Genomic DNA, 13,584 nt, shown 5'->3' with positions numbered 1-13,584 from the left:
ATAGGTTGTTCTTAGGACCTCACTGATTTCCAGCGTGGGCCAGTGGCAGGAGGCTACCTGTGCTATAATATCAGTTTTGAAATCCGTCACAACTAAATGATACATGGTCAACTGTTAGTGGCATATTAGCAAAGTGGAAGCAACTAGAAACAACAACCCATTTTGTAGTGGCAAACCACACAAAATTTCCAATCAGACGTAGCAGAGACAATTAGTGTGGAGAGGTCAGCAACTTTCTGAAATCAACTGCTACAGATCTTTAAACTTCATATGGCCTCAAGATTACTTTCTTTAAAGCTTTGGGTGTAGTTCTCTAAAACTCTCTGGACTTTAGACAAGTGGACAAGTGCTCTGTAGAGTGACAAATCATTATACCAATCTGGCAATTTAAGGGACATGTCGGGGTTTGGCAGCTACCAGAAGAACAACACTTACCTGACTGAATGGTTTCAAGAGTAACGTTTTGGGGGAGCTCCTTCCAGTTCTAGCATGCACCAGCACATAGAGCAAGGTCCTAAGAAAGCACTGGTGAGCCATTTTGTTGTAACAGACCTTGACTGAGCTTAACAAAACCCTGACCTCTGTCTGCTAGAATAGCTTTAGAGTGAATTCAAGTGTCGACTTTTGTCTGAAATTATAGTCTGAACCCACAAACTCACTTCTGTAACAATAGTAAGCAGTTCCCAGAAACGCACTTCTAAACTTTGTAAACAGCCTTCTTTTACGTTTCCTTCCTTCCTTCCTTCCTTCCTTCTTGCTGGACTGCCTGCCTGTCTGCCTCCCTACCTACTTCCTTCCTTCCATCCTTCCTTCCTTCCTGCCTGATGTCCTTCCTTCCTCCCCTCATTCCTGTCTTCCTTCCATCCTTTCTTATGTCCTAGCTCTATGCCCTCTTGAGTATTTCTTTATTCCTTTCCAACTTTCTGTGTCCTACTTGTATTCTGTCCTTAAGTACTTTATTCTGTCCTTCCTTATGTCCTTCTTTCTGTCCCTTTTTCCTTAATTCCTTCCAACCATTATTCTTTGTATAATTTTTTCCTTCTTTCCTTCCTTTCTTTTTTCTTTGTGTCCTACCTCCATTATTTCAGTCTTTCCTTGTGTCCTACCTTCATTCCTTCGGTTGTCCTGTGTCTTATCTCCCTTCTATCTGCCATGTCTTACTTCCTTGTCTGCTGCTTCAATCCATTCCTTGTGTTCTTCAGTTCTCCGTCCTACCCTCCTTCCTTCAGTTGTTCCTTCCTTTTAGTGTGTGGTGGTTTTTTGGTAACAGATCTGAGCCCTGCCCCCGCTGTACACATATCTCCCAGAAAGTCATAGTAAGTGTTTGTATTGTATACTTTAAAATGAAAGAATTAGAAAGTTGGGTCTGGAATAGTCTGTAATTCTATCGACTCTAGAACCCCCGTGACTGATATTAAATGATTCATTGAATTTTTCTCAGAATATTTGCTTGTTTTAGTCTGGAATGTATAGAACCGTAGAATAAAATCAAGATCACCTGACAGCTTTTGGTTGGATAGTTGGTAAATCAATAACAATATATACATTTTATTAAAAAAAATATAACAATGCTGCAGTTTATGGTAATGGATAAATCAGTCATTTAAAAAGTCAAGAATAGAAACTAGTTATTTTCTGTTTTTTATTGTTCTTGTCTTGTTTTAAAGAATCCCATTGATGAATGAAGAGTTACCCAGGTTTGAAATACTCACATTTTTACGCATGCCTCAATCTAAGGTTGTGCTAAGACCAAACAAATGTATAAAATGCTCAATTTACATGGTTTACAAACAGTTTCTCATAAATCCTTTATCAAGATCAAATTTAAGTCTTAAGTGTTTCAGATTTTAAACTGAGGACCAGATGAAATCACGACTTAATAAACATACTATAAAATATCCATCAGTATACTATTTCAGTGTAAATATTAGAAAACCCATATTTAAAATAGAGAACCCTGCATAGCACCCTAAATTGAATAAGTGAAAAGCCAGTCACAGAAGGCTGTCTTGCAGCAAAAAGGTCCTCACCAGGTACACTAGCACTCCAAAGACAAGGACTGTTAGCTTTATCAATGAGCGAATGTCTCTATTTTCAATAAAAATACATTTTTCACTTTATAGTCCCACAGAGGGGGAATTTGTGTCTGTGTTTAATCCATCCCTTAGGGAGCAGCGTGTTGTTGTGCACAAGGAGCAATCTATGGTCAAGGGTCTTGATCGGGGACCTGGAGTGACTGACTGCGTTTCAAACCGGCGGCCTTTGCAGTCTCTCTAAGACGCAAACTTCCGGCTCCCTACCCACTATGCCACCACTCCAACACCCTGTGATGGACTGGCACCCTGTCCAGACTGCACCCTGCCTCTCGTGCAATGACCACTAGAGATGGTAGTGGTCATTACACTCACCCCCCCCCGACCCTTCAAGGGCAAGTGGTTATGATAAATGGATAGACAGATAGATGGATGGAGAAGCAAGCACAAGAGGAGGATTAACTAGGTGTTAAGTAGGATGCCTTTCCATCAATCATTATTAATGTCAAGGCCCAAATCATGCTGGGAAATAACTGACTTATGTTTTATATTACCAGTGAGAAAGGAATCTCATGGTTCTTGATAGAGATAGAGATTTTGAAAACAGTGTTTCAAGCTTGTGCAACACACAGGCACAAAGTTGATTTCAATTTTGGCTGACAATAGAGATTTCTCAAGAACAATTTTTTAGGGGATGAAGCCAAACAAAAAATGCTAGTTGTCAAGGCTCGATGCAATCTGCTGGGCTTCCTTAGATAGGAAACGTTTTGACCAATCTGTCTGGATGATTTGATTAAAATTGACTTTGTAAAGTTCCTTGAGATGACGTGTTGTGAATTGGTGCTATATAAATAGCGTTTAATTGAAATGAAAGGGCGTGAGAGGGTCATTATTATCATCTAAGTCAGATTTGTAAAATATCAAATCAGGTAACTCAGCCATAGTCAAAAACTGATTTAACATTTTGTGTGCTTTTGCTGTTTTTCACTCTCTTTCCTTCTCTACCTGCTGTCACTTGCTCTGCTTTTTCCTCTCCCCCTGCCATTTTAAACTCTTATCAAAAACTTCAGTTTTTGAAAATGTATAGCTTAGATGCTTAAATATTAAAGAAATATTTGTTATCATAAAAAAGATAAAATCTGTAATTTAATTCCCTGAAGTAAAGATTTGCAGATGTTTTTTTGGCCTGAACTCAAAGAAAAGGGGGAAAAAAAGACTTTGCTAAAAATAATGTAAATATTTGAAATAGAGACCTTTTAGCAAAATATATCTTTCTAATCAAAGACCATTGCAAAATATTCCATCTTTCAAAATCTGTTTTTAGAATTCTCACATTAAGAACAAAATATTTAGATATTGCCACTTTCACGTTTCAGTATTTGTAAATCATTTCAAACTGGACATGAAAGCACACAGAGCAAACAGACCTGTTGAGGTTTTAGAGCTGCTGCTTCAGACTGTTTTCTAAAATTATTTCATGACCAGAGAACAGAACCAGTTACCATGGCTGTATTGCAGATTGTCATGAACTTCAATGTAACCTGGAGTCTAATGTAGAAGTGATCACTTCCAAACTATTCAGAATTATCCCTTTAAGTGTTTTACAAAGACACAGGAGCCCTGGAATAAAAGATTATGGCCTGTTAAGCAGCACTGTTTTGAGCTGGAATAGTGATGCTGAAGTGGCAAAGGATCATTGTCTAAGACCAAACAATAGCACCCAAAAGAGTGTCACTCGCTATGATTACAGCTGCATGTGAAGTTCCTGCCAAGTGCTGCTGGCAAAGCACGCTTCCTTGCAATCTTAGCAGAGAGCACCTCTTGGGTATTGCGTCATACAATAACTGCCAGAACATTTGTTGACTTAGAAGTTTCCCCTGCAGCAGTGTAGACTCTGCACATCAGGAGAAGGGAAAGAGGGGGATTGTTAGACGCATTATATCCAGTATACCTTTTAGCCAAGGGTCATTGCTTTATAATTGCATTGTAAGTTTTTGTTATGACGAAATGGAACTGTGATGTGTAAGGAAAATATGTGCGCTTGGTTTTCAATTAAAAGAAAATCATCTCAAAGCTCACACTTGATCAAGGGTATGTAAAAAGTGAGCTCCTGAACTAATATAGAGTAAGGGACTTCATGCTGATGAAAATGTGAATAAGTTAAGCACTTCAGTGATTTCTAAGAAAGTACTGTGATATGTTTTGCAGTTATAAAAAATGTATCTTAATGTAGCAGTCTCCGTTATCAAGGTGTAGCAGATCAAATTCTTCCAAGTTCCACCGGCAGAGATGGGCTGTCGTGGTCCTGCTCCGTCTCTCAGTGACTGAAACAGTTTCTGTTCCTTCTCTTCGTGTAGCGTCCCAGACTCCCAGACCTCATCCTGGCTCATTAGAAACAGACCACTGTTGTTTTCATCTGACGATGAAAGCAGCCAGAACAGAAATAATCGAATGATTCATTCACTTCCAGAAATAATCCTGTCATATCATGCCATATCATACACCAGGAACAGTTTTAAAATCAAAGTCTCTATTTGTTTTGTTTTTTTTTTTTCTTCTTGGCTTTTTAAGAGAAGCTCTTTTGATTCATTCATGTGGCAACAGCTCCCCCTACCAGAACATGAAAGCACAGCACCAATCAATCATACCAAATACAGCTTCTGCAGGGGTTGGAGATTAATTCTGTTCCTCAGGATAAACAAGAATAGCAGGGCTTGTATCCATTTGCAGCTGTTGTTGCATTTGAAAATGAAATAATGAAATCCATTGTCTCCATTTTCTCAGCAAGTGGACTTTGAAACAAAGAGGGCATACACTTTAAAGGTGGAGGGGTCCAACCTACACATAGACTCTCGATTTCTTGCTTGGGGTCCTTACAAGGATGAAGCCACAATCAAGGTATGTGCAAAGTGTTTGTGTAAATAGCAGAAAAGTCAATAACGCCTGCATTTCATTGTGTGCGCAATGTGCTTAGGAGAGCAAGGCTTGCATATTTGTTCATGTGTTTAATAAGGCAAACACCACAGGAGCCCTTCAGCAGTTGTTTGTGTTGGTGTGCTGATGTTTGTGTGCAGATATCGGTGGAGGATGCAGATGAGCCTCCTGTTTTCATAGCCCCCAGTTACACTTTTGAGGTGGAGGAGAATGCGCCTCCAGGCACCCTGGTGGGACGAGTTCACGCCAAGGACACTGACGTTGCCAACAATCCTGTCAGGTAACAAAAAAAAAACAAAAAAAAAGAAACAGTGTACACAAACTACACACAAATATGCCCTGAGACACAGATCAGTGGGGAAGCACAAATATTTCTGTCACACTTTAAAGAATAAGCAGTGTTGGGATTATTCCTGTTCCCACAAGTAATGATATAATACATATGCTGCCTGCAAGAGTTTAGCCACAGAAAGCCCCAAGTGTTAAACTTGAGGGATATCTGAAGAGTATTGCATAATAGCAATCATTCCCATACACAGATACATGATTCCGCGGTACACGGACGTTGATCAGTTCTTCAGCATTTCAGAGGACGGCATGATCAGCACGGCCAAACCACTGGACAGAGAAAACCAGCTCTGGCACAACATCTCCGTTTCAGCTATAGAGATCGGTAGGTGTACCAACACACACACACCAACACACACACACACACACACCACACCGCAGCACACACACCCAACACACACACACACACACAATCCATGTTTAAAGTACACAGTGAGGACCATGCCTTGTCTTCCATAGACTTCCATTCAAATTCAAGCCTTTCTATAGCCTAGCACTAACCCCTCTAACCTTGTCGGGTTTATACCTAACCCTAACCTAAACTTAATTGACTACATGCCGCTAAACTTAACCCCTACCCCAGAATAAAAGTAAGGACAGACAAAAGGTCCTCATTTACATCAAAGTCCTCACTTTGCTAGTAAAATGAGCAAAAAGTGTTCTCGCTCAGCCCCGAGTACAACACACACACCTACGCACAAATTCATCACAACCTTTTACAACAACTTACAAAAATGTGTATGGCTCTTGAGCTTTTCCACATTTTGTGCACTATTGTGTTTTGGTCTATCAGTTAAAGCCTCCTAAATAAAGTTTCCGGGTGCATTTGGAAAGATGTGGAAAGGTTGTTGGAAATGGAAGGCACTCTATCAAACTTAAATTATATCCAACCTGTGCCTTAAAACTTGTCTATTAGTTTTGAATACAAAGCTGTGCAAGGACTTTAGAAAGGTCGGATTTTCTTTTGCTCCTTTATGTTTTATGCTTTCAGCGATCAGTGGCTAAAGTTGGAAAATTTTAGCTGTAGCTGTTTAATGAACACAAAGTCTTTAGTTGGATTCAAGCTGCTCGCTGTATTCCATCCCCTATAAGCGAGAGTAAAGTTAACGTTATTATCAGAAGCTTCAGTGTCCTTTGAAAAAATCAGTAAGTAGTGGTGATTTGTTCCTCTTTGTCCATGTACACTACTTGTTTGTAAAAGACAATCTAAAGCATGAAGACAGTTTGAGATGTTTATACAGCTCATAATATTTTAGGCCTGACTTTAAGAAAAAGCACATTCAGGCTTTACAATGTTTATTCTCAGCGGTGCTCAAAGCTCTTATCATTTGTTGCAAAGTGAAAGGGGAAAAATACACGTAAAAGTTAGGAGAACTGGTCAGATTTCTCAACCCACAGGCAGTTTGAAGGTTTTCCTCCTTGGCCTGAATGCTAGCAACCTTCACAGGCCACTGTGGCCCCACCCTGGTATTCTGTGGCCAGGGCTCAGGCTAGCGCAGCGCCATGAGGTTTCCCTGTGGTGTGCTCGACGCCAGACGGACATATGGAAACGGACTAGCCGCCCACAAAGTTACAAGCATTGCAGGCTATGCTAACCACATTTAGGCCTGGGAAGCTTAAATAAGCGCTTGGTAATGACAGGGTAGTGGAAAACTTATGCTGACAAGTTCAGCAAATATGTATGTCTCTACAACACAGAAATGCTTCACATCCTTTTTTCTTCTTTTTAGTCTGCTCTTTCTTTCATTTTTGCTTATCAGGAAGATACTTGTATTGAAAAATATAGCAACAGTTCCTTGAAAAAAAAAACGACATGGTTGTTATGTGGCAAAATATGTAAAAGTTAAAGAGGAATAAATCATATCTGTTGTTTAGAGACCTAATTAAAGCAAATTATTGGTAAGTGAAGGGAAAATGACCTAGTTTCTGAAAGGTGTTATATTTGTATTCATTCAACCAGAGTCAACCTCCCAAGGCTGCAGTTTTTGCAGCAGATCTTTTGGGGTCTATCTTTACGAGCACATTAAGAGACTGAATTTTTTAATTTATAAAATGTTCAAACTTGGTCTCAGTCTGGACTTTGACCGATTCTAACACACTACAATGCTTTGACCTTAGATCATTCTCCCCATCAACTTTCTTTATCTTCCCTTTCCCTGCTAAGCAAAATAATCACTCTACATGATGCTGCCACCACCTTGCATCACTGTAGGCATAGTGGGATCAGTGTGAAGTGCAGCGATAGTCCTCTGCCACAAATCGTGTTTTTCTTGGTATTATTTTAAATGAGATATCGTTAGACTTTCTTTTAACATTGGCTTTCTGTCTATCACTCTAAGTAACTGCCTGTGACTTTAGAAGGTCATTTCTCAGTATGCGTGCAGTTGAGCCATACTTTTTCCATTTTTGTGATGATGGAATTAACTGAGCTCTGTAACTTCTGTTTCACAAGGTAACCCTGTTCTTCTCCACAGTTTTTATCCTGACCTGTCTGCTATGTATATTAATCCTCACGATGCTGTTTGTTCACTAATGTTCTCTAACAAAACTCAAAAGCCTTTACAGAACCGTTGGATGTACGCTGAAATTAAATTGGTCTAAAGTGGACTCTGTTTGTTGACTTCTGAAGACAACTGTTGCACCGGCTTTTATTTTGGGGTATAGGAGTGAATGGGCTAGAATTTGTAAAAATGAATGGAGTGAAAACCATCAATCATTTTCCTGCTGTTGCTTTGTGTTGGTCTATCAAAAAATAAAATCTCAAATACATGAAAGTTTGTGGTTGTTGCTTTTGAAAATGTTCAAAGTTGAAGGGAAAACCTTTTACAAATCCCTGTAACTAGCCATGAGAGGAAGACTACTTGTCTTGAGTTTTTGGCATTCAGAATAATGAGTAGCATGCTGAGAGGCTGTCTGGTTGACAGAATATCTTGCTAGAAAACAGTATTTTCACTCATTCCCCAGAATAGATTTATAAACAGACAAATGTGTAATCACAGATTAAAGAACAAACTGTTTTCTCATTTTAATGTTTTTGACACTGCATTATATCTGTATATACATCTGCTATATACATGTCTGTTAGCAGTAGCGTACTAATTATAATTCCCTGTGCTGTGTGTGCAACACAGGAGGTCACCACCAAGACACCAAAGTGCGAGTTAACATTAGAGTGAAAGATATGAACGACAATCCCCCAGAGTTTGCCACCAACAACGAAGTCCTCATGTGTGAAACCGTGGCACCGGGGAAGGTAGGGCACTGCAGAGAACATGTTAGCATGGAAAACCACAGCTACTCTTGGACTGTGCTTCAAATGAACCTCTATTATCTGTTTCCGTTTTGGCTGGTTTAGATTATCGAAACAGTCAGCGCGGTGGACAAAGACGAGATGGTCCACAGGCAACACTTCACCTTCAGACTGGCTCCCGAAGTTGCCCACGACCAAAACTTCTCACTCAAAGACAACAGAGGTAAATCAGCGTTAACAGGGATTTGATTATTTTTCTTTCTTCAACAGTTTATTTTCTGCAGCCAGCCTTCCTGTTTTTTTTTTCTCCGCAGTCTCTTTTTCAACACCTCCCCCTTCACTCAAATTAGATCAAAGCACAACCAGATGGAGGCTTACGGTGCCTCATAGAAATCAGCAGGTGCTCTGAATTTTTCTCTCGCACACTCATGAATGTGCACATGTCCTACGGGCCATATTAATTGTGGTGAGGTCTCTGTCCGTCTGTACATGTCTCTTTGGGGGCCGATGGATTGAATTAGGTTTGGTGGGAGCATTGAGAGACAAAATAGGAAGGAAACTGAGACTTAGGGGAAAAAGAGAAGATCATTTGTGTGATGTCATGGGAGAAAACCGCGTGATTTGGCTTCATATGTGCTACCAATTTTAAAAATATTGTGCAGCATAGCCTTTGATTTTTTTAACTGTGATGGTTGTTGGTGTCAGATGGGTTTATCTGAATGCTGCAAGATCCTCCACTAGAAGCGAGAAAGTTGTTCTTGGTTTGTTCCCGTAGCCCTTGGAGTTCTCACTGCTTGTTCTCGACACAATGCCTGTGAAAAACTCTCGGAGGGTGCCTGACTACTGATTGGTCAGGATTTAAATGGTTGTGTTGAAGTTGGAAAACTAAACACTGTCGTTGTGCTGTTCAACTCTGGTGGTTTAAGCGCTGGAACATGCCACTTCTGCTTCCTTGCAGCATTTATTCAATAACCCCCCGGTGGCACCCCCTACCCCTGCAGTTCCACCTGCCCCCAGTGTGGAGTACATTCAGCTCTCTGCCTACCCTACGCTCGGCTCCATCTCTGACCTCCACCCACACCCCACCCGCCCTGACTCGAGCTCTAGCGACTGCAAATGCCAACAACATTTTGTGCACCTGCTCTCTTCCTGCCATGTTTGCCATTGTGCTGTTGTCCACAATCTTAGCTCAGCTTTGATGCATGCTATAGAGGAGGCGGGGGGCTTTCTAAGAGTTCGGCAGCTGAGCTTCTTGTGGAGTATGAATAGACAAAGCCAAAACAAACTTTTTTCATGTTCTTGTCACCACGAATACGTGAACAAATTTCTTGGTTCTCGCAGAGTATGTAGCAAGCTTAGCTGTTTCACAAACTGTTGATATGCTGGGATTTCCCATACTATGGCTTTTTACAAATGAAAAGTGAGATTTTCGTCCCCGTAAACTACCGCAGATCTCCCTCATTTTCGGCAGTTACCGACAATTTGCAACCCGCGCTTGTTGCCGTTTTCAGTGCCACAAATTGTCGGAACCGGACTCTGACGTATGTGGAGAGCGATCAGCTGCACTAATGGCCCTAATTAGCATATGAATGCAGCGAACCCGCGCGGCTGGCCAGGTCTGGCTTGAATAACCTACTCAGTATTGGCTGAAACCACTTTTTTTAAATAAGTAAAATCGCTCCTGGTTGGCAGCAAAACCACACGTGGCCAGGCCAGGCTTGAACGTTCTTACTGAGTATTGGATGGAACCACTTCTTTCAAACAAGTAAAATCACTCCTGATTGGTTGGCAGATCCCCAATAACTTATTTACATATATATATTTATTATATATATATTTATTTATTCATTCATTCATATTACGCTGTATATTCATGTTATCCTATGTAGGCTACTACACTATTATTAGGCTACCATCAAGGACATGAATGAATTTATACAGGAAATGAACATTTGCCAGGAAGATGTTTATGCAAAGAAAGAGCTTTATTAAAACAAACACCTATATACAACGCGAGGATCCAAAAATTACAACTCCGTGAACTGTCCGTTTGCCTCCTCGGGGTTGTAGGTAACTGCTGGCGGCGTTCTTTCTGAGGCAGGTCCGATGTGCAGACGCCTCCTGTGCGTGGCTCTGTACTTCGGCGTCGCCTCTAACCGGGACTGCAGCTTCACTCAGAGTTCAGAGAGATCCGGTGTTGTGCGCAATTCTGTTCCCCCGTGAAAATCTGTTTCCCCCTGTGTCGGGAATGCGCTTTGCAGCCGTTTTCCCGGCGCTTCTAATTGATTTCTCGGTAAAACAACTCATATAATCATGTCAAGGTTGTAACAGTCAGTTTAATCGGCAGTTGTTTACAAAATTGTAGAATAAAAATAAATAAACTAGGTCTTCTTACGCTGTATTGTGTTATTATAAATGGCAAGATAAACGGTCTTTCCAACTTTTGTCACTTTAACCTGACAAATAAAAGTAAGCCATAAAACACTATTCCAGCACCTACTGTGTATTTATGATTTTACATTGCTGAAAGAGGAGGATGGGATGGCTGATAGCAGGACACAAACATTATGGCTGTTTCTCAATTCACGAGAATGCGAGCGCGTTCTCGTGAATTGAGAAACAGCCTAAGACTTCCTGAAAACACTAGAGTGTAGACTTCCCAGTACATCCCTTTGTAATATAAAATATGACAGTTTACTGGATTAAGGAAATTTCTAGTATACTACATCCCATCACACATAATTTTTGACAATTTAGAAACATTTGCTCTTTATTTCCCAAAGTTTTCGGGAGATGTCTGAGAGACCGTTTATTTTTATTTTACAATTTTGTAAACAGTTGCCGATTAAACTGAATGTTACAACCTAGACATGATTATAGGATTTGTTTTACCGAGAAATCAAATAGAAGCGCCGGGAACACGGCGCTCCTGACACGGGGGAAACAGAATATGCGCACAACACCGGCCTACGAAATGGCGGCGGCCGTCCAATCCATCCAGAGACCACGCCAACAACGCCATCTTCTTCGCCAGGCTGGAAAATAATTAAATGAGAGTGGTATGAATAAAAATCAAACGCAAGTCACAATAACATTAAACAAGGAAGGAGAAGCAGTAAAAACAAGTCACTTACAGATAATGTCGTCTTTATCAACAGGGTGTAAATCTGGAATTGCAGACATAGCTCCGAGCAAATAGGAGGTCACCGCCTCGCTCCGGTTCATAGCGCCTGCAATTTGTGTCCGAGTTGTGAAGACGGCATACTGCTTCCTGTAAATGAAAATACACTTTAATAAAGCTTGTTCTTTTGCAAGGCTACTAGGCTAATCTTAGATTTGGTTGTAGGCTAGGCTACTTTTAGCTTAGCTAGCAGTCACCGAACATATTCTTACCTAAGCTTGGGATTCTGCACCCGTCTTCTCTTGATGGAGTTAGTCTCTCCCGCACAGTTGTTCGACTGCAGAGCCGCCAACTTGTCCTCTATGGACAGCAACCTGGAGTTTACCGAATTCTGCAGTTAAGTGAACCGCTAATTCATATCGGCACTATTAGCTGACGAGACGGTCTGCTGCTGCTGCTTCTTCTTCTTCTTCTTCTTCTTCTTCTTCTTGATTTTATTGGCGGTTGGCAAACAACTTTCCGGTGTGCATTACCGCCACCAACTGGTGAGGAGTGTGGGTCAAAATGGCCATACTCCCAAAGATACTTATATTTATGTATCTATATCTATAATATTGAATTTACAAATACTAAATCCTCCTAATTATTCCTGTTATTATTAAATATTTAAATAAGTATTGATAACATTTATTTTTTGACTTTTTCTGCAGAATATCTATTATATCAAATTTAATTTTCTCCTTATTAAGATCTCTAACCAAAATCCTTCTTTCCTCTTCATATTTCTTACAATACATCACTACATGTTCTACTGTTTCATCTTGTTCACAATATTCACATTTGCCCGACATATGCTTCCCTATTTTGAATAGTGTTTTATTTAATCCTGTATGTCCAAATCTAAGTCTTGAAATAACTGTTTCCTCTCTTCTGATTCCTTCTGCTATCCTCATTTCTCCGACTTTCCGTTGAATCCTATACAGCCATCTTCCTCTCCTTTCTTCTTCCCATTGTTTTTGCCACCTGCTGCTGCTGCTTCTTCTTCTTCCGGTTTTTATGGCGGTTGGCAACTAACTTTAATGGTGCATTACCGCCACCAACTGGACTGGAGTGTGGTACTGGAGTATAACCTTCCCTAATAGGTTGCAAACAAATAAAACAAACACACAAACAAACATAACGAAACAAACCAATCAAAACAAAACAAACAAAAAGATCATACTAAATTATTTTAATTAGTCCTGTATTCCTCAGGAAGCCAATTAAATAGTTTAGACTCATTTCCCCTGTGTTTTTTTGCAGAATTTCTTATAAGTTTAGCCTCATCTGTTCTCCTTGTAATTGTAAGACTAGTCTTTGTCTTTCTTCCTGATATTTATTACAGTGTACAATAACATGCTCTATAGTCTCTGGACTACCACAGAATTCAGTTGCCATCAGCATGCTTCTTCATTATTAACAAAGTTTTATTTAGACGTGTGTGTCCATACCTCATTCTAGAAAATACATCCTCCTCCTCCTTGCTTCTGTTTGTATTTCTGCTCTTTCCCACTTTATTCTGAATATTATAGAACTGTCTTCCAGTCTGCCCACCGTCCCATAATGTTTGCCATTTACCCTTAACTATGTTTTTGACCATACTTTTAATTTCTTCTTTGCTGTAGTGCACTTCAACATCTATATTAGAATGTCTTGCTGCTTGCTTAGCACTTTTATCTGCTAACTCATTTCCTATTACTCCTATATGAGCTGGTACAATACCAGAGTTATATTAATTCCTGACTTTATTAGATTATTTGCAGCTTGCAGTATATCATACACAATGTCTTGCCTTGATTTTGACTGAAATGTTTTAATACTGATTAAAGCTGAGCTGGAATCTGAAGCTTGCCTTCCTT

At 40.1% G+C, this 13,584-nt stretch overlaps 1 protein-coding gene across 1 annotated transcript in view; it reads left to right on the top strand.

Moving 5' to 3' along the window:
- The window catches only part of cdh11 (cadherin 11, type 2, OB-cadherin (osteoblast)), a 138,221-nt gene that overhangs the window by 114,678 nt on the left and 9,959 nt on the right, over positions 1 to 13,584 (top strand). The window contains exons 9-13 of the mRNA XM_012881606.3: positions 4,818 to 4,931; positions 5,108 to 5,247; positions 5,507 to 5,640; positions 8,447 to 8,568; positions 8,671 to 8,788. Coding sequence (XP_012737060.1) covers positions 4,818 to 4,931; positions 5,108 to 5,247; positions 5,507 to 5,640; positions 8,447 to 8,568; positions 8,671 to 8,788 — 628 coding nt within the window. The remainder of the gene's footprint in view (positions 1 to 4,817; positions 4,932 to 5,107; positions 5,248 to 5,506; positions 5,641 to 8,446; positions 8,569 to 8,670; positions 8,789 to 13,584) is intronic.

This window comes from Fundulus heteroclitus, chromosome 22 (genome assembly GCF_011125445.2).
Source record: "Fundulus heteroclitus isolate FHET01 chromosome 22, MU-UCD_Fhet_4.1, whole genome shotgun sequence".
Classification (NCBI taxonomy): domain Eukaryota; kingdom Metazoa; phylum Chordata; class Actinopteri; order Cyprinodontiformes; family Fundulidae; genus Fundulus; species Fundulus heteroclitus.
The sequence above is the reverse complement of the archived record's forward strand: the minus strand, read 5'-3'. Positions and strand labels throughout refer to the sequence as shown.